At 38.5% G+C, this 21,656-nt stretch overlaps 1 protein-coding gene across 1 annotated transcript in view; it reads left to right on the top strand.

Moving 5' to 3' along the window:
- The window catches only part of LOC102498892 (uncharacterized), a 225,222-nt gene that overhangs the window by 186,989 nt on the left and 16,577 nt on the right, over nucleotides 1–21,656 (top strand). The window contains exon 2 of the mRNA XM_006165294.3: nucleotides 13,451–13,578. Within this exon, the coding sequence (XP_006165356.1) occupies nucleotides 13,451–13,578 (128 nt within the window). The remainder of the gene's footprint in view (nucleotides 1–13,450; nucleotides 13,579–21,656) is intronic.

The raw sequence follows: 21,656 nt of genomic DNA, 5'->3' as shown, positions 1-21,656 counted from the left end.
TCTGTGTTTTCTGGCCAAAAGCATTAATTTGCACACAAACCTAGGTGAGTGAATATGGGATAAATTTATTGCCCTGTATCAGCTGTTTTCAAAATAGAATTGTGTTTCCTAATTACATTATTTAAAGTGTTTATATAATATTAAAATCTCCTAAGATAATAGTAGAGCCTTTGAAAAAGAAATAGGGTGAGCCTAGAAGGGTTAGAAAAACTCCATGTGTTTTGTTTTTCCTTTTTTAAATGATCACCAGAGGGTATGTGCACTCAACAGAGAGGAAGAGAGAAAGAGCAGCACCCCTCATTGGGTGTGGCCACTCTCCAATCTCTTCTCCTCCATTTTCCCATCCCATTGGAAATTTGGGCATACCTGCACGTACCCTGTGTGTTTTTCAAGACTGCAGGGCTGGGATTCAAACTAAGGTCAATCATGTGGTATCTGGCTCCCTTAGCCACTAAGTTATGGGGCTAGCCCAGGAAAACCTCTTATGTTAAAAGAAAGAGAAATGATAAAGACAAATGAGAAACAAAAGCCAAAAAGACCTAAACTTGGCCATTTACATGTTCCATTGTATTCTGCATATGATTTTTATCTATTTGTAAGAAAAATAAAGAAAATTACGTTAGTAGTGTTAGTTAGATATCTTATAGTTAACTTTATTTTGTTAAGCGTTACTTCCATTTATTTTGTAGCTTTAACAAATTACTGGTTTTTTACCAGTACATGCTTGTAGTGAAGGTGGGAATGTAGCTCGTATCTGGTATCACATACCGTGTATTAATGTACCTACTAACAGGTTTTAAATATTAAATGATTTTGTTAAATTTTTCCAGTTTATTTTTTTCAGAGAGAGATGGCACCCTCAACAGGGCTCTGATGCTTCATCCCCCTCAGCCTCAGACAGCCCTGGTTCATGGGCACATGTGTTCCTGGTATACTCAGGGAGGTCTCTGGACTTGAACTGGCAATCTTCCCATGTGGGATTCCCATGCAGAGTACCATATTTTACCAGTGCACCACTCTCTGGCTGCTAAATACTAAATGATTTTGTATTGGCAGTTTTAATTAACAACTATGTGATGGATTATGCATAGGACTTAATACTTAGTAATATTTTGGGAAATTAATTGGAAACTTAGATGGGCTTGAACTAAATTTTCTTTTTACATTTAAAATCTTTGAATATAGTCTCCTTGTAAATGAAATGTTGCCTTTCAGCACATGTTCAGAAATGGATTAGATTTGGCTAAGAGGGATGTCTATTCTATTTGTGTCGGTGACTTTTAAGAGAAAAAGCTAAATGCTTCCTTTTACTGCTTTATAGCCTTCTACCATAGGGGTTCTTCCCTCCCACTCACTTGGGGTCAGTGGGTGGTTTTTTGACAAAAAGAGAGGTTATTGCCTTCTGATTTAAGTCAGCTAAGTTGTGTCAGAGCAGAGCTCATTGAATTGGGTTGTCGACTTAGCAGTGAGTGACTGATCGGATTTTTCAGAGAAGCCTATAATATCTCCTTGATAGATTTCACTCTAAGCTCAGTGATTTGTGATTCAAACGGGTCACAATTCAGAAAAGATGCATATTTAGCCCTAGATTCTATTCCAGTTGACACAGTGGAGAGAGGTAGAGCTATTACAGATTTTTAATGCTGCCAGACTCTTGACAATTTTCATTTTTAATGCAGTCTGCTTTCTTCTGTTCTCTTAGGAAGAGCGATAATGTCACAATATTGGCCGTGTGACCAATTGCTAAAAGCCCAGAAACTGATCTCACAGGAGTGGTGAACTACTCTTCTCCCCTCTGGACTAAGAATCACATTCCTTTAAAGGCTCTAATTCTTTCCTCACAGCAGCTGCCCCAGAGGAAAGTGATACAGTTTAATTCAAAAGGCAAGCGTGGGTGTTTATTAATATAAGAAGAGGTACTAAATATAACAAAAAGATTGTGTGCCAAATAGCATTTGAGACTAATTCTTGGTATAGTTCATTTTTTTCTACCGGTGACAGAAATATGAGACATGAAAAGGATCTTGGTTTTGATCATGTAACAGTACATCAACTGTGTCGCATTTTGAAGAGCCAGACTACTGTTTGCTTGAACTTTTCTTAAATTAGCACAATACCTGACTGCTCAAGAAAAATTCACACATAGACTTTGTTTCCTTCTAAAGATTAGTATGCAAATAGATTATTTTGAGTACATTACATTTTTCTGTGTTGGTAAGATTTATTGTGTACTGTAGATATGACTGGTCTACTGGGACTGAGGAGCAGACTGTGATGTTCAGCCACCTGTCACCTCAGTGTTGGCACTGTTCGTAACAGTCCATTTAGTTGCAGGCTACTTAGTTGCTTAAGCAGTGCTTGGCCCAGTGTGGGAATTATGGGGCTGATTCCATCTAATGCAGATCTAGGAAGTGAAAGAAAGCCATATGACCAGCTCGGCCTGCTGTCTCATGCCACATGTGATCAGAGGCAGTACAGAGTGCAATAGTGATGTGGAAGGGAGAAACAAGGTGACCTGTCATGGGGATTGTTTCTCACCCTGGCCACCTTAAAGTACTTACCTAATAGCACCAAACTAAAGTAAGCTCTTCTGTAAAGTGAAGTGTTACCTTTATCAAAAACATCTTACTGCCTTCTATTAATAGGTCAGAGCTTCCATGCTGAGCTCTGGTGCTTCTGAGACCAAGAGGGAAGTAGCAAAGGGACTCTATAAATGTTAGACTAAAGGAAATTACCAGAAAGAAGTATCACATGTTATCTCCTTCTGCCCTTTCCTCTTAAAGAGATTGATGGCAGGCAGCACAAATTTACTGACGAAATCACACCAGTGACCAAATAGCATAGAAATTAAGCTTCTGTAGTTAAGAAAACAAAAATGATTAGTGAAGGTTGAGAGATACCATATAAATTCATTTCAGTAAATAGCTATGGTCTCAGTAAATTCATGGCAATGTAAGGATTAAGACCTGTATTCCCATAAAAGTGAGTATTTCCGTTCTAATGCTTAAACATAGTAAGTCATTTATTACCCAGTATTTTTATTATTAAAGGCTGGTGTGGCTGTGTTTAAATCTACTTGGACCATTGATTCATATGAACTATAATGTAATTTGCCAGCACAAAAGTTCAGTGTGTGTCAGGACAAAGCAGAGTTCACAAGCTCTACATATGGGGTTATTATCCCTCTTAAGAAAATTTGTTTGTTGTTCTGGAAACAGGATATTTTCTGATGTTTTGACAGAATATGGAGGATGAGAAGGTAATAGAAGGATAAAATAAATACAAGTAAACTTTATTTTAATGTCCTGACTGGGTTTGGACATTATTGTAATGGTTATGTTGCTGGACTCCCTCGTAGTTGACCATGGTTTGAGTCCCTGACCCGGTGACTTAAAACTCAAGCTGGGCATGTGTGCATGCATGTGTGCCCAAAATCCTAAGAGGAAAATGGAGGAGAAAGGATTGCGGCATGACCATCCTCCTCGGCGGGAGCTGGGAGTGGTGATAATGGTGATTTCTCACTTTCTGTCTCTCCAGAGAGTGCACGCACCCTATAGCAAAAATCTCTCTCTAAAAATAAAAAATATTTAAAAATGGGAAGGAGTGATTTTGGTCAAAGATAGCTACACTGGGTCTTAAGCATATGACATTAATATATTTTTAAAATAATTTGGTTATCTACATCTAATATATTATGTACTATTCTTTAGCAGCATGCTTTAGTTATTGACATTGTTAAGAATCACCTCTACATGACAACTGTATTATTATTTCTTCTGCTGTTGCAGAATTTGCCTATATAAGATAGTCAAGCAAATACCATATTTTTTTAATTAAAAAACTTTTTATTTTTAATTGTCAAAAACTGTGTGTACTCATGAGACACACAGAAAGTGAGGGAGAAAGCAACCCCAACCCAGCATGGTCTCATGCCATATCCCTTCTACATTTCTCCATACTGTCAGAATTTGGGGCATGAATGCACATGTATGCAACATGTTTTTCAAGTTGCTGGGGCTGGGATTCAAACCTTGGTCAACCATGTGGAATCCAGCTCCCTTAACCACTAGGCTGTGGGGCTAGCCTGTGTGTGCTATGTTTCTAAAACTGTTAATATGTGGCAGGTCCAAGAATATAGCTTATTTATTTTTTGGAGAGGTTTTTTGTTATAGGGTGCATGCGCTCGCCAGACAGACAGAGAGAGACATAGAGACAGAAAGCAAGAAATCATCCCCCAGGGGGGATGGTCACGCTGCAATCCCTTCTCCTCCATTCTCCTCTCGGGATCTTGGGCACTCACGCACATGCGCCCGGCGTGAGTTTTAAGCCACCGGGTCCGGGACACGAACTGCGGTCGACTACGTGGGAGTCCAGCGACATAGCCATTACGTTAACTGCTGGTTCCCAGGATATAGCTTATTAATTGGCCTGATAATATGATGTTAAACATGAAGTTCTATTAAAACTACTCTGAACACTTTGGTGCAAAGAAAAACAACTCTTTATGTATTTAAGGTAATCAATACTTTTATCTAATGTAAATAGTAGTATTCTGTTTTAAAGTTATTTAGACATGTTTACTTCTGTAGTGAAGTGGTCACTCCTATTCTGAGCTTTAATAAAAACTGGTACTTAGACTTTGTATTCAGAACCCAAATAAGTGTGGTTAGTGAAATTTCAGAATTGGGAAGAATTCACCACTTAGAAGCCAGGTTAGCTCTGGTGTGGGAATAAAAACACACACACAGACACATGAAAATATAGATCTATATTTCCATAACAATTCAGATTTCTACAGCTTACATCAGTTATTTTTTGGGAAAGTGTTTCTCATCCATCCATTCATTCATTTATTTTGAAAACAGAGTCCCACTATGTTGCAATCTTCCTACCTCTGTTTCGCAATTGGGAATACAGGTGTGTGATAACTTCCTGGGATTCCAGGGTGGGCCAGGAATCTAGCCCAGCTCTGTCAAGTGGACTCAACCTGCTGAGTAGTAGAGTCTGCCAGTGTGCACTGTTGGGCCTGTGTTTCTCTTTTAATGGATTAAAACCTCGGTGTTGATAGGTTTTTCTAAGACTATGTATTTGGGGATTTTTAAATTTAATTTTCAATTAAAAAATGTTTTTAAGGTTTCTCTAAGAACTGATGAAAGGCTATTGATACTGAATAAAACATTAGAAGTTGTGATAATCTGGATAGTCTCTCTATAAAATTCTTTTGTAAAGCTTGCTCTGGAAGGCAGTAAATAGACTCCGGATTTTACCAGTTGCATTTAACTTATAGCATTGAAATTAAAGAAGAAAAAGAAAACACATGTTGCTTGTAAATGATGTGATTCAAAACTAATTCAGATGAACTTCTAAGGAGCTATAGAATATAAAAATAAAATTTCCCATAGCAGTTTTTTACTTGATATTCTTCATACTTGGTTCATACGCTTCTTCTTTATCTCTTTCCTTCCCGCCATTTCTGCTTCTAATCAGAGCCCTTTTTACTTTCCTACTCTAAATTTTTTGAGACCTTTTCCTATGTCTGGGAAAGATAAGTTGCTTACTCTCCAAGAGAAAAGTTTTGCACACACATACGCACACACACTCCTAGTAGAATTTGTAGCTCTATCGTATTATTTTGATTCATCATCTTTGTGAAACAGTGTATACCAGGCCATGGAGCTTATTTCTCCCATTATTATTATTTTTTTTTGGAGAGATTTTCGCTATAGGTCGCATGCACTCGCCAGACAGACAGAGAGAGACATAGAGACAGAAAGCAAGAAATCATCCCCCAGGGGGGATGGTCACGCCGCAATGCCTTCTCCTCCATTCTCCTCTTGGGATCCTGGGCACGCACGCACACGTGCCCGGCATGAGTTTTAAGCCACCAGGTCCGGGACGTGAACCGGGGTCGACTACGTGGGAGGACAGCGACATAGCCATTACGCTAACTGCTGGTTCCCTATTTCTCCCATTATTAAGAAAGGTTAACATGGGACCAGCAGATGGTGTAATGGTTATGTCGTTGGACTTCCTTGTATTCGACCGCAGTTCTAGTCCTGGACCCAGTAGTTTAAAGTCACATTGGGCGCGTGTGCGTGCATGCCCAAGATTGCGAGAGGAGAATAGAGGAGAAGGGATTGCGGCGTGTCCATCCCCCCTCATGACCCTCCCCTCCAGGGGTGAGTTCTTGCTTTCTGTCTATCTGTCTCTGTCTTTCTGGCGGGCTCATGTGCCCTATAGTCAAAACCTCCTCCCACCCCACAATAAAAGAAGAGTTAACACAAGAGGGCCCTGTTGTTATTTTTCCCTCGCCAAGTAGTTACTGGATTTATATTAGCGTTTTTAAGGAGCCCAGAGTTTGAATTTTAGACTTATGGCAGACTAAGTGATCTAGTAGTTTGAATGCTGTTTTAAAATCATTTACAAATGATGGATTACATGGAATACTTTAAATGAGTTTCTTTCCCTTTTAGATTTTTTTTCTCCCTATTTAAAAACCATCTGTGTTGGACTTCCCTGCTAAAACTAAAGCAGAATTGCAGTTATGTAATTATGTATTTATCAATTTATATTTCTGTTAATTGCTCTTTTATTCTCTCATCTCTTTCATGCTAATCTTGTACCACAAATGACTGGAGAGCTGTCAGTTCTGTTGATTCCTGTTACAAAATCTGGTTAACACATTCTCTTTTTTAATAGTTTTATGTTCGCCTGTAGTGTAGACCCTAATCAACTCCTGACCAGGCCATTATATGAGCCTCTTGTTCATTATTAAGACCTCTGCTCCTGAGCTGGCTCCTTTGCGTGGTGGTTAAAGCATCTGAATACCACATGGCCGACCTTGCAGTTTGAGTGTGGGACCTGGTGGCTTGTAAAACACACTGGGCATTTGTACATGTGTGCCCCAAATTATGACAGGTTGGAGAAAAGGAGAAAGGATTGCTGTGTGACCATTCCCTGTGGGACTGTGTTCTCCCTTTCCCTTTCTATGTCTCTCTGGTGGGCATATGCACCTCTGATGTGGGGTAAAAGATAAACTCAGAGGACAAGGAAGTTTTTTTTAGTGTAACAATATGACACTAACTTTTTCAGATTTTGCATTGCTCTACCTTTTAAAATTCAGCTGCTGGGTCAGCGGGTGACATGGCGGTTAAGGCACTGTATTCCCACAGGGCCAGTCACGATTCAGACCTGGTGACTTGAAAATCAGGCTAGATGTGTATGTGTGGGTGCCTAAAATCCCAAGAAGAGAATGGAGGAGAAGGGATTGTGGTATGGCCAATCTCCCGAGAGGGCGAAGGGTTCTCATTTTCCCTCTTTGACTCTGGTGAGTGTGCTCACCCTATGGCAAAAAAAAAACTTAAAAAAAAAAAAACTTAAAAAAAACAAACAGCTGCTTGGGTTTTGGTATAGTATTAAAGAAGGAGAACATATGTAAGTATTTCAAAATACTCTTAAAACACTGCTTTCTTTTCTAGCTACATATCTGTAAACTCAAATTTTCTTTATATGTGTCAACCAGAACTCCCCAAAAGCAATAGATTGGATGTGGGAACATTTGTAAGGACCTAACTTTCTTCTGTTCAGTCAGGCTTTAAAGAGATTTGCAAAAAATGTAGAACAGTGTTATTCTTCTCACTAACTGTTTTGTTTTGGAAAATAGTTACATTTCACTGAAAAGTGTTTTTATGTTAACATGTATTAGGTTTATTATTGTTAAATGAACACATTTTTAAAAATTAGTTGCAATTTTTAATTTAAGAATTTTTTAAAGAATTATTTTGGGACCAGCAGTTGATGTAATGGCTATGTCGCTAGAGTCCCATCTAGTCGACCGCGGTTTGAGTCCCAGGCTTGGAGGCTTAAACTCATGCCAGGCACGTGTGCATGCATGCCTAAGATCCTGAGAGGAGAATGGAAGAGAAGGGATTGCAGCATGGTCATCCCCCTGGGGGGTGATTTTTCGCTTTCTGTCTCTCGGTTTCTCTCTGTCTTTCTGGCAAGAGCAAGCGCCCTATAGTGGAAACCTTTCCAAAAAGAAATTATTTTATTTAACTTTATTTATTTATTTTACTTTGATTATAGAGGGAGAGAGAGAGAAATTGAAAAAGCATGCCGTTGGGTCTGGGACTCAAACCACAGTTGACCATGTGGGAATTCCATGCCCTTAACCACCGTGCCACCTGCCAGCCCCAATATAATAAGTATTGCTATAACCCACACAAAAACTCTTTGAAATCCTCAACATTTTGTTAAAATTTCTTTCATGAAAGACAGATTGTGCATGGGGTTGAGGGGAGGGAGATGTTGCAGGGAGGGAGGAAGATGGACTGATTTTGGCAGGGTCTTGCCACATTGTGATCCTGTCTCAAGCCTTCTATTTGGGATTACAGGTGCATCTGGTGTGTTCAGATTGACCTGGGATCTGAACCTGGGGCCTTCCGCTATGCTCCAGTATTGTATGGAAGTACCCTACTGCCTATGTCAACATAGCTGGGCCCCTTGTACATTTTAAATCAAAAATGATCCTGAGATCAAAAAATGTGTGGACTACCAGTCTACTTTTAGAGAAGTGCTTTATAAAGGAATTTATTGAGTTATCTCTGATTCTTTTTCCTGTTTCTAAAATTACTTATTTTTGTAATGAGGACAGCATTCAGTCTTAGTATCCTCATAGGAATGGGACAGAGCAAATCTAAAATTGTTTCTAATTTTGCTGTTAAGATTCTTTATGATTCTGAGTTAGATTCCTTTTCTCTAGTGAATATTAAATACTAAAAGTAATTGAAAGTCAGAAATTAGAAGGAAGTCACTAGAACAAAAAATAAAGATTGGTAGAATTGGTAAGGTGAAACAGGGCAAAAATAGCTTGCCTTGTTAATGTAGTAGTCTCAGCATACAGGCCTTGCTTATGTGCTGTGAAACCTTCATTTAGCCATGGAAATGAGGACATGATGAATAAATAAATCTATTGGTTAATGTTAAAAAACTTACTGTATCTTGTTACTTAAAATGCCTTTAAACCTTAACCAAAAAGTGGTGTAAAGAGCAAAAACAATCACTTTCTTCTTCTCACTTTCTTCCTGGGTATACACTCATGTAAAATACATATATTTTTTTTAAAGTGAGGATTAGAAAGAATAAAAACACACATTTTTATAAATCTATAAGATGGCTAACCAACATCTTGATTTAGATTGGAACTTTTAAAAATACTGAATTATTCCTTCCAATTTCATGTTCCTCTATTTTATCCTTCTGATAGCACTGCAGAGGGGTGATCAGAGGCCAAAATGCTTTATGAGACATTGTCTCATACCCTGAAGAAATTGTTGGGTTGTTGGAAAAGTCATGATGCACCTTTTGCATAGAAAAATAAGTCATAACTTTTTGATCTACTCGATAGGACAAAGTTCCAATTAGACAAAGGAAGAACATTTGACAGTGAGTCTTAGAGAATCACTCAGGTTCACACAGAGAACCAAATTTAGGTTTCACCTGTGCTGATACAATTTATATTTTGTCAGGAACCTAGGTTATATTATAAGTAAAGTATCATATATTCTGATTTTTTGGACAGAGTCTATCAATGTCTTCTTTTGTTCAGATCGTAAAATTACATTATAGTGGGTGGTTTAGTTCACCCATGGCTAACTTATGTAATAACATTAGTCATCTGAATGAAAACTCGTCTAGGCCACAAAACCACTGTATTTCCACATAAAGTAGGTACATCCCTTTCTGCTGAAGTTGTCTTGATATTTGACTCTTAAAATAGGCCTACATTATGGTAAAAAAAAAAAAATCTAACCCATTTGTTTGTTTAAATCATATAAAGAAAATCAGTTTTGACATGGTTTTTAAGTATAGGCAAGAATATTCTGTACGTGTCCAAAAAGATTAAGAGTCAGTTTCTTTAAAGCTTTTGGTGATGATTTTAGGAATTTTGAAGTCCAAAGAAAGAGTAATTTAAGATGCTTAGACTACAAAGGAAGAGAGTTGAGGGTGGAGAGAGAGAGTATGGAATGGAGATGCTCTAAGTGTATTTGTAGTGTTCTACATAATTGCAGAGGTGATAGAGCAGAAAAATAATGGGAAAAAAACCCACACAATTATAAGAATCAGTAGCATGTCTAGCCAAAGTCTAGTAACATTTTTGGTTCTTGGACCTTAAATGATCTTTGGGGGCAGTTGATAAGCTCCCAACACATGCAGAGCAACAAACTTAGAGAGAACAGGAAGTTAAATCCAAGGAACAATGAAGATAATATTGGGCGAATAAGAGAATGTAAAAAGTGACATATACAGTAGTCCCTTCTTCTCCGTGGTTTAATTTCCATGGTTTATTGCCTCTAATCAACTGCAGCTGGAAAGTAAGTACAGTACAGTACAGTAAGGTGTCTTAAGAGAGAGAGACACCACATTCACATAATGCTTATAATAGTTTATTAGTAGTTATTGTTAATCTCCTACTGTGCCTAATTTATAAATTAAACTTTATCATAGGAAGGTATGTAGGAAGAACATAGTATATATAAGGTTTAGTACTACTGCCATTTTAGGCATCCACTGGAGGTTTCAGAATGTATCCCCTGTGGATGGATAAGGGGAGACTATAGTATACTAACTTTTATAATTACTGACTTGTTGCTTACTTTCTACAGGACCCTGGCAATAGTTATACACATTTAGGTAACTATAGTATATAACATTTGAGAACAATTTGGATTTCTTTGAATACCAGTAATACCTATTATCCTGTGATTAGTCAAAAAGTTGATAGAAAACAGTAATAATAGAAAACACTCACTTTATGGATATAATGTGCTTACTTGTGAGGTACAGCTCTCCCTGTCTTCATGGATGTTTGTTTCCTGATTGCTTCAGTTTGAGTTGCTACTCTAGCATAACTAAACAGTAACAAAGAAAGCATTTTAAACAATCCCTGTAAGATCTCTCAGAGGGATTAGTTCTTTGTAGCTCAAGAATTTTTAATATATATTGAACTTTTCTATAGATCTATTAGATATTATATATAATAGATATAATAGATCTAATGTTATTTGTGATTAAAAAAATGTTTCAAATACTAAACAGCCCAAATGAGTTAAGAGTTCATACAAAAAAATGTTAAGTCCATAGTAAGAAAGACATTAGTAACCACTTGAGATTTTAGAAGGGAGTGAGATATTTGGGGCCTTTTGAGACATTATGCTTTAATATTGGATAGCTCTACTTCTAAGAAACATGATAGTAATAATACAGGTATTTCTTGAGGAAATTTTCTGTGTTTTTAAGATGTTACTGGCCCCTAGTGGTAATGTGATGTTACAGTTTAAACATTTTCAATTCTCGTGAATGTAGTCACTTTGAAAGCCTGTAACTTCTGCGTTCTAGGTCAGCGGTATTCTCAAACAATACACGTAACATCATCTTCCTCCTGAAGAGTAAAGACTGTATCCTTGGTTCTTATCTCTGAGTCAAGGTGTGACCTCTTCATTTTGAACAGCATTGGTTTAGCTCTGAAGTAACCTTTTATTTTAGTGTATATACCTTTGTAATTACTGTATCAAGTTTGTACTAACAGTTCTTCCTAGAACATTTCAGTTCTCTTGTCTGCAGGTAATAGGACCAATTTTTTAAAATTTTGAATATAGCAGTTTTTATTTTCTTAAGTTTTCACTTATCCTTCTTTAGACTCACCACTTTATAAATTTGAATCCTACATTTGAAATGCTTGTTTTTCAAAAAAATATTTTAATTTATTTTATATATTCAATCAGTATATGTCGCTTAGCTTGTGAAATGAATTTACCCAACATGAATATATATATTTCACACTAGTTCAGTGCAGGATACTATTCACATTATCATCAACAGATAATAATCCATTTCTGTATCCCATTAATGTCTTGCCTCTCTATTTTTTCTCCTTAATTTATTTCCTCATACTCTCCCCACTTCTCCCAGCCTCTCTCTGCACTGTCTTCAGTATCCCTAACCATTTTCCATGCTTCTGTAGCCTTTAGACTTTCTGTTTCCACCATAGACTACAGATGGTCAGTATATGTTAAATGGAGACATACATGGTCTCTTTTTCATAGCCTGCCTGGCTTGCATCACTCAGCAGTAAATCTTCCATATTTGTCCATTTTCTATCAAATGCCAGGCTCTTGTTTTTTCTGTGGCTCAGTAGTATTCCATAGAGTATATGTGCCATACTTTTTCAGTCCACTCATCTGTTCATGGACATTTGGGTTGGTACCATGCCTTAGCGATTGTGAATAATGCCACAATAAATAGATGTCCAAGCACTTTTCCAACTGAGCATTTTCCTGTCCTTTAGGTAGATACCCAGGAGTGGAATTGCTGGATCATATGGTTGTTCTATTTATGCATCTTTGTGGAACCTCCATGTTGTTCTACATAGTAGCTAGACCAATTTGCATTCCCACCAGCAGTGTAGGAGAGTTCCCCTTTCACCACAGCCCCACCAGCACTTATGTTTTTTGTTTTTTAATCTTCGCCATTGTGACTGAGTCAGGTGGTTTCTCATTGTAGTTTTAATCTGCATCTCCCTTATGATGAGGGAAGTTGAGCATTTTTTCATATGCTTTTTGGCTGTTCATTTGTCTTCCTTAGAGAGTTGTTTGTTCAGTTCATTCTCTCACCTTTTAATTGGGTTGATTTTTTTTTTCCTTTTTTTTTTCCCCCAGGTAAGCCACTTGAGTTCCCTGTGTACTCTGGTTACCAGTCCCTTATCTGAGGCATAGTTTACAAAAATATTCCCCCATACTAGAGGGCTGTCAGTTCACACTAATTTCTGTGTCTTTTGCTGTGCAAAAACTTCTTAATCTGATGAAATCTCTATTTTTGGGATTATTGCTTGTACTTTGGGGGTCTCCTTAAGAAGTCTTTGCCTACCCCAGTGTCTTCTGGAGTTTCCCCAGTATTTTCCAGCAGAAGTTTTATGGTTTGAGGTCTTAGGTTTGGATATTTGATCCACTTTGAGTTGATTTTGTTACTGGTGAGAGATAGGGGTCTCTAGGTTCATCTTTCTGCAGGTGGGTGCCCAGTTTTTCCAGCACCATTTGCTAAAGAGATTTTTTTTCCCCCACTGGATTGACTGGTACTCTTTGTCAAAAATCAGTTGGCTCTATGTTTCAGGATTTATTTCTTGGGTCTCTATTTTGTTCCATTGATCCACATGCCTGTTTTTGTATCAGTAGCATGCTGTTTTGATTATTGCAGCTTCATAATATATTTTGGGGTCAGGGAATGAGATACTTCCTACTCCAGTCTTCTTACACAGGATTGCTTTGTCCGACAAATTTCCAGACAAATTCTATGGCTGTCTTTTCTAAATCTGTGAAGAATGTCTCTGGTGAAATGCTTGTTTACTAATCATAATAATGAGTTGTCACTTCTGTTTTTCTCTTTTGTCACACAGATGTTAAAGGACCACCTACCCATCGTCTCTCTTGTGGCCAGTCACCCTACACCGAGACGACAACGTGGGAGCGGAAGTACTGCATCCTCACAGACAGCCAGTTGGTATTGCTCAACAGGGAGAAGGAGGTGAGATAGCTATCACTGAGAAAAGCCATTCTGATGAGGATTGTGACATAGTGAGACCCTGTCAATAAAACAACACACATATATAGAATATGCTCGTGACAAAGAAGAGGGATAAATAGGAGTGAAAGAGAAGAAAATAATGATCATTCAATGAATGAGAATGATTAATTGCCAAAAAGATATAAATATCTACAAAGATGTAGATAGAATTCAGTAAGTCATCTTTCCTAAAAAGTAAGTTCAGAAGAAGCAGCAGACAGGACGCACATTTCTTACTTTTAGCTTCCTTTTCTCTTCTTTTGTCCCTTCTCGTACTCAGCACTTTTTAACATGGCCAAGATAAAGGCAGGGTAGTCACAGCTAAGAAGTTTCCTTCTCGTGCCTCAGTAAGCAGTGCTCCCTTGCAAGGCCTCTTTGAACAAACTTGCTTTTTCTCCACCCATTGAAATGTTTCCCTTACTTTTGTTACCATATCCCTACCCATAGCCCTTTACCAGTATTTTGTTACATTTAACTTTAATATTGGGTCATCAGAAAAGTCATGACACATATTTGCATAGAAAAACAAAACAAAACATCATCACTTTTCTGACGACCCAATAATTTAGTAAAGATCAGCCTTTTCTAGGACAATTTCATAGGCATTGCTTTGTTTATATAAAATAGATAAGTAATAAAAGTTAATAGAGTGAATATTTGAAAAGACGATTTCTAATGATCCAATCTGAATAAGTATTATTCAGAATCTCATTTTAAATAATCTATTCAGTCACCAGTCTTATCTGAGCTATTAATAAGTGATATAAAAATGTCCTTTGCCATATTTTTGCTCTTACCTGTATTTTATTTGTGTAGAACTGTTAGAAACAGGGCCAGCTTGTGGCATGGTGGTTAAGGTAGCTGGATCTCACATGACTGACAGTGCAGTTCAAGTCCCAGACCTGGTGGCTTGTAAAACATGCCGACGCGTATGCATGCATGCCTAAAATCCCTAGAGGAGAATGGAGGAGAAGGATTGTGGTGTAGCTATCCCCCCAGGGGGTGCTTTCTCTCTCTCTCTCTCTCTGTCTCTCTCTAGCAAGCACAGACTCCTGATAGTCAATTTAAAAAAACAAAATAATATTGTAAGGAATGAAACAGGCTAAAGTTAGCTATAAAAGGTGAAAAGGCAGGCTAAAGTTAGCTATAAAAGGTGAAAAGGCTTGCCTTATTTAAAACTAAGATACAATTCATGGATAAAATATTTCTAGTTTGTTGAATAACTCAGATCTGAGTCCTTTTTTCTCTTCAAATAGCTGTTCATGGTAGATAATTATTTTTTTAAAAAAAGAGTTATTTAACTTTATTTATTTATTTATTTTTAATTTGAGCAGAGAAGGACATAGTGTGTGTGTGAAAAAGAGAGAGGGAAAATGAGAAAGGAAGCTACCAGGTACAGGGCTTGAACTGTGGTCAGCCATGTGGGAGTCTAGTGCCTTTTTAACCAAGATACCACCTGCCAGCCCCAATTTTCTAAATCAATATCTTCTGTACTTTATTCCATTTTATTCGTCATCTTGAGTAACCCTTGTCACCTTGGGAACCCTCTCCCCAGTATTATTTTCTTCCTGTTGTTCTGTGAGGGATCCTTTTCTGGCCCTTCCACTTATCCTTATCCACCTCTTAAGACCCTTTCACTTTGCTGCCCCCTATAACTCAGGGTCCACCATCAGCAAAATAAGTAATTTTTTTTCCATCTGCTCTCTGAAAGCCTCCTTTAACTTCTTGGTCTCTTGAGAACCTGGTTTTTCCTTGAGGATATTATCTTTTTTTTTTTTTTTTTTGGGAGATTTTTTTGCTATAGGGCCCGTGCGGTTTTTTCCAGACAGCCAGCAAGTATAGGGCACGTGCGCTTTCTTCCAGACAGACAGACAGAGAGACAGAAAGCGAGAAATCACCCCCCAGAGGGGATGGCCATGCCGCAATCCCTTCTCCTCCATTCTCCTCTCAGGACCTTGGGCACGCACGCACACGCTCCTGGCGTGAGTTTTAAGCCACTGGGTCCAGAATGCGAACCGCTGTCGAGATGCGAACCGCTGTCGACTACATGAGAGTCCAGTGATATAGCCATTATGCTAACTGCTGGTCCCAAGGATATTAATCTTCTGTGAAGTCTGTCAAGAGGTGGCTGTTTATCCCTCATGGCCCTCACACCCTACTGCCAACAATAGATATCTTCTTTCACGGGTGCTCCCTGTTTTTCTTTGTTTCCCTAAAATGCTTTTAATTTTATGTTAGTCATCTTCTAATCCCTTCTGAGCCCCCAACAATCACTCCTTAGTTTTAAAAACTTTATCTCCTGGATCATTATCAATTTTTTCCACATTACTGAAATATATATGATTTATTTATAAATGCAAACAAATGAACAATTTACAATATCTCAAAGGTTGAAAAAAAATGACACAGTACTGAATGCACAGCTTTTGATTTTCTTCAGATTCAATTTTTGTGGGTATTTGTTGTTTTATAATTTTCCTAGAGGGTGTGTGCACTTGCTGTAGAGACAGAGAGAGCGAGCACAGCAAGTGCACTCCCCAGGGGGATGGCCACATTAAACAATCCCTTCTCCTTCATTCTCCTTACAGGACTTTGGGCATGCATGCACATACACCCAGTATTTCTCAAGGTACCAGGTCCTGGAGTTAAATTGTGTAGTTAGTCACATGGGATCCAGACATTTTAACCACCAATTGGCCTGCATTTTGTGATTTAATTATACAAAGATGAGTCAGTTCTGCAACCTAAAAATATTTACTTATTAAAACTATACCAATACTTTAATCAACTATGTAAAAAAGATAACGAGGCAAACATGTGCATTTATAGAACTGCGTATCATTCAGGCCAGATTCCCACAGAGGGAATTCCCAGCATGACCTCATTCATGTGTGAGGACACAGAGCAGGCCTTGTTCAGACAGGCACACTCATCTAACTTGTCTGGCGTGGTCAGACCTCTCCTTCCTGATGGCTTCCTCCTGCCTATGAACGCGCATGTCCAGTTTTCTGCTTCTTAGAGCAGACGTTTACTTTCCTCATCCACCAGCCATTGGAGGAAGACTGGGGCCACCTGATGATTGATCTGACCCATTCTTTGGGGAGAGTTTCTGGGTGCCCCTCTTCCGTTATGATATCTGGATTCAGATGAGTTTCCATAAGTCTCTTCTCTTTTTCACATCTTGCTGAAGTAGAGTTTTGAAAAACAAAACTACGAACTCAGCTATTCCTCAGAAAAAATACCTGTTATCAAAGATAACTTTCAGGGGGACGGACTCTGGCTATCCAATACTTGTCCATTTGAGATGTAAACCATCATGCCTCCTGTTCCCTGCTTTGGAGCTGCTGAAAAAATTTATCTCCTGAATTATTATTATTATTATTATCTCCAAGACTATGTTCAAATCTTAACTTTCTATGATTCTGATATCCTCAGAGATATGTCAACACTGGCTCTCAGTTTTTTGAACTCCTTTCCTCCAAGGAACTTCTCAGTCTCACCTTATTGTGACAACTCTTTTCTATTCTCAATCGCATGCATTTTACTCTCTGACCATTACCTCCTGTCTCTAGCATATTTCTTATTCCAGCAATCCTTCAGCCCTCCTGAGACCTATGGTTCATTGGTCCTGTCACCTTTGCTGTCTGTCATACCTCTGACATCTTCTCTTTTCTCTTTATTTAGCCTGAATTCCATGGTCATTCTAATCACTCCCTTTTATACCATTTCTTTGGCCTTCTCTTGCTTTTTCATACTCACTTGGCAAATTAGTAGCTCAGTTAAAATCCCCTTCCTGTCTACTTTGCCTTTCAGCCATGAAGCCAAATGTGTCTGGAGAAAATCACATCACCATGTGACTGGCCTTAAACAAAGGCTACAAACCTCCTATTAGCCGTTAATGCTGCTTGTCAATCAGGAAACATCTCCTCCTTCAATTACTGTTCCATTCTCTTGTACTAGGGCTTCCCAGTCTATCTGTGGTGAAGAATAACAGATAGATTTTGTTCCCACTTACCTCATTGTAATTAATATACTGCAATAAAGTGAATTGTGAAGAAAAATTAAATTTTTTGAAGAAAAATTAAATTTTAAAAACAAATGCAAGCCAATTTTTTATTAGATTTAACAGACATGAAATTATAATTCAGTAAATATACTGAGCTCAATCATAAGAAAAAGAAGGAAATAGAATTATGAAAATTAGGCTCAGCTGTGCCTTGTAGGTGGTGGGATGCCACTGAGCAGTACTGCAGCTCTGTAGGAAGGCCTTAGGAATGGATCTTAGGTTGTCCTGGGCATGCTGTGATCTTCGCTAGCTGGAGAACTGGATGGGGGGATGGCGGCAAGGTGAGACCCTGTTGAGGGTACCTATGCGCATGTGCATCTCTCTCTCTCTCAATGAGTGAGTAAACTTAAAAAGGTTTTAATAAAAATATTAGAAGATGTGTATTTATTCATGAACAGTGGGCTGTACACTGAGACATAGCCACTGACCACACAAAGCATGCTGCTTCTCAATTTCCGCACTGTTTATCATGGAATAGTAACAGTGTGCTAAACAGTAAAGGGACCTTCTTTTGTGGTGATGTGACTACTGTGCTGATGACTTCACTGAGAAAATTAAAGCACTCAGAAGAGAACTTTTACACATTCTGTCACTCTGTCTACCCACCAGCTACTTTTTCTTTATCCCCCGATTTTTCCCTCCTTTTACTCTGGTGAACACGTCCACTGTTTTCAGGCCAGTTTCTCCATTTGTCCCTGTGCCATTATTTCTAGCCATTTCCAGTGCATTTCACTATCAATTCTCCCTACAATTTATTTTTGCATCTTCAGTGTTTTGCTCTCTACCACATCATTCCCATCATATGCTATTATTTTTCATCTTAAAAAATTAAAAAGCCCTGTATTAACCTCACTTATACTTCCAGTTACTATCTTTTCTCCTCTTTACAGCACAATTAGCACAATTTTTTTCTTTCTTTCTTTTTTTTGGGAAAGGGTTTTGTTATAGGATGTGTGCCCTTGCCAGACAGACAGAGAGAGACAGAGAGACAGAAAGTGAGAAATCACCCCCCAGGCGGTATGACCGCGCTGCAATCCCTTCTTCTCCATTCTCCTCTCGGGATCTTGGGCACGTGCACACACACGCGCCTGGCGTGAGTTTAAGTCACTGGGTCTGGAACTTGAACCACACTCAACTACATTGGAGTCCAGCCACATAGCCAGTGCGCTAACTGCTGTTCCCTACAGCACAGTTTCTTCAAACTTCTGAACTTGCTATCTCTAATTCTATTATCTCATTCTTTCTCCCTCTTTCTTTTTAACTTTATTCATTTCTTCCGTGAATGAGAGAGAGAACTAAACAGAGAGATATAGCACTCCAACAAGGTGTTTATGCCACAGACCCTCCCCGCCCCCCGCCAGCTTCAGCCAACTTGGCTCATGGGCACACACATGCCTGGCGTACTCAAGGAGGCTCCAGATGCAAGTTGGTAACCTTTCTATGTGCTTCTCAGTGTGGGTCTGCATTGCACATTTTCACATTTTATCATTGTACTACTCTTCAGCCCCTAGAGATTATTCTCTTTTAAACAACCTACTCCAGTTAGACTCTTACCCATGTCACACTGCCAGAATTTATCTTGTTGTGCTCACTAGTGACCTCCACGTTGCTAAATTTAGTGGTCACTTCTCAGTTCTGATTCACTTAATCTGTTAGCAGTCTTTAATGGAGTTGATTTTATTATCCTTCACTTGGCTTCCATGCCTCCTTGCTCTTTAGTTTTCCTCCTACCTCTGGTAGTTTCTTCTGAGTCTTTACAGATTTTCCTTCTCTCCGAAAAGTAACACAGGGGTGGACTGCATTCAGTTCTTGGCCCTCACTTCTTTAGGGAGCTCATCCAGTCTTCTGACGTTACCCTCTTTTGCTGATGATTCCTCATATTTTGTCTTAAACTTTCACAAATCTCTTTTCTAGATGCGTACCTATCCATCTGCCCAGTACACATCTCCACGTGGTTATGTAAGTGTCACCTTCAACAAACCCTAATCTTTGCTTCCACACCTGCCAGAGGTCATCCATAGCTCCTTTAATGGCAACTCCGTCCTTCCAGATTTCAAAGGCCCAGAACTTCCCAGATCACTGTATTTAGACATACTGGTTTTGTCACTGTTCCTTAAGCACATTAGTCATGCTCCTACCTCAAGTACTTAGTCTTGACTTTCTTCTGCTTGGAATGTCCCTCTGTCAGATCTTTGCATGACTCACTCTTGCCTTTGGCACTTTGCTTACATATCATCTACTCCATAAGGCCAACCCTTACTAACCTATTTTTTTATTTTAATTTTTAAATTGGCATATGATAATTATATTTATTTATGGGATAGTGTGAATTTTCAGTACATGTATACAACGTGTAATGATCAATTTAGTATAATTAGTATGTCCATAACCTTAAACATTTATCATTTATTTATGGTGAGAAGATTTACAGTTCTTTTTGGTAGCTTTTTTTTTTTAAAGGTTTTTTGCCGTAGGATGTGTGCAATCGCCAGAGAAAGGGAGAGAAAGTAAAAAATCACCCCCTAGGGGCATACCACACCACAATCCCTTCTCTTTTTTCCTGGAATTTTGGGCATGTCCGCATACACACACCCAGCATGAATTTCAAGCCATTGGGTTTGGGACTTAGACAATGGTCAGCCATGTGGGAAATGAGCCGCCTTAACCACCACACCACCTGCTAGCCCAGTAGCTATTTAAAAATATAAAATATATTGCTAACTATAGTCAACTTATTTTGCAGTGAAACACTAGAACTTCGTCTCCTCTGTAACTTTATACCCTTTGATGAACCTCTGCACCCTTTACTGTACCCTTTCCAACCTTGGTAAATAACCATCATTCTGCTCTCTATTATTTTTTCTTTTTATTATTTTATTTTATACATTGCTCTATCAAGATCCTCCTGCCTTCACCTCCTGAGTCACTGAGATTACAGACCCATGCAGTTATGCCCAACCTACAGGTTGGATGAGGATTTGAACCCATTGATTGCAGGCTGCAGAACACGGTGACTTAGCACCATACACTACCACAGCTGGGACTACTCTTTATTTCAGTGAAACCAACTTTTAAAAATTACACAAATGATTGATATTATGTGATATTTTTCAGGCTCATTTCACTTAACAGAAAGATCTCCATTCAGATCTGTCCATGTTACCACAGACAACAGGATTTCATTCTTTTCTTAATGACCAAATATTGGGTCTTAGGAAAAGATGTGACTTACTTTTCTAAGCAAAATTGCATGTTGATTTTTCTGATTACCTTAATAGTAAAATAGTAGTCCTTTTGGTAAATATACTGGTTCCTGGCATGTAATAAATTCTCAGTAAATATTTGTTGAATAAACTTTGATTCCTCAATATCCATTTCTTTAGTGCAAGTTTGAGAGATCTTGTTCATCTTTTATTTCTATGAAAATTCTTAAATAGAGACTTAATTCTTTTTTCTTTTTCTAAAAATAGATAATAAAAAGAGGAGAAAAATAACCCTCAAGGGGCTTTTCCATAATTGAGTATGTGATTTCGTATTTATTTATTGAACATTTGTTATATATGTGAGGTACTGTTGTCGCAAAGATGTAGTTTTGTTGTGACATAGGGACATAAATTTAAAGTTACAACCAGGCGAACTACATAAAGGTGGTGGTAGTTGCACAATATTATGAATGTACCAAGTGCCCCTGGATTGTTTAAAATGGTTAATTTTGGGACCAGCAGTTAGCGTAATGGCTATGTCACTGGACTCCCACGTAGTCGACTGCGGTTCGCGTCCTGGACCCGGTGGCTTAAAACTCACGCTGGGTGCGTGTGCGTGCGTACCCAAGATCCCGAAAGGAGAATGGAGGAGAAAGGATTGTGGCGTGACCATCCCCCCTGGGGGGTGATTTCTCGCTTTCTGTCTCTCTGTCTGTCTCTGTCTGTCTGGCGAGCGCACGTGCCCTATAGCGAAAACCTCTCAAAAAAAA

Source organism: Tupaia chinensis, unplaced genomic scaffold (assembly GCF_000334495.1).
Source record: "Tupaia chinensis unplaced genomic scaffold, TupChi_1.0 Scaffold143876_1, whole genome shotgun sequence".
NCBI lineage: Eukaryota > Metazoa > Chordata > Mammalia > Scandentia > Tupaiidae > Tupaia > Tupaia belangeri.
The sequence above is the reverse complement of the archived record's forward strand: the minus strand, read 5'-3'. Positions and strand labels throughout refer to the sequence as shown.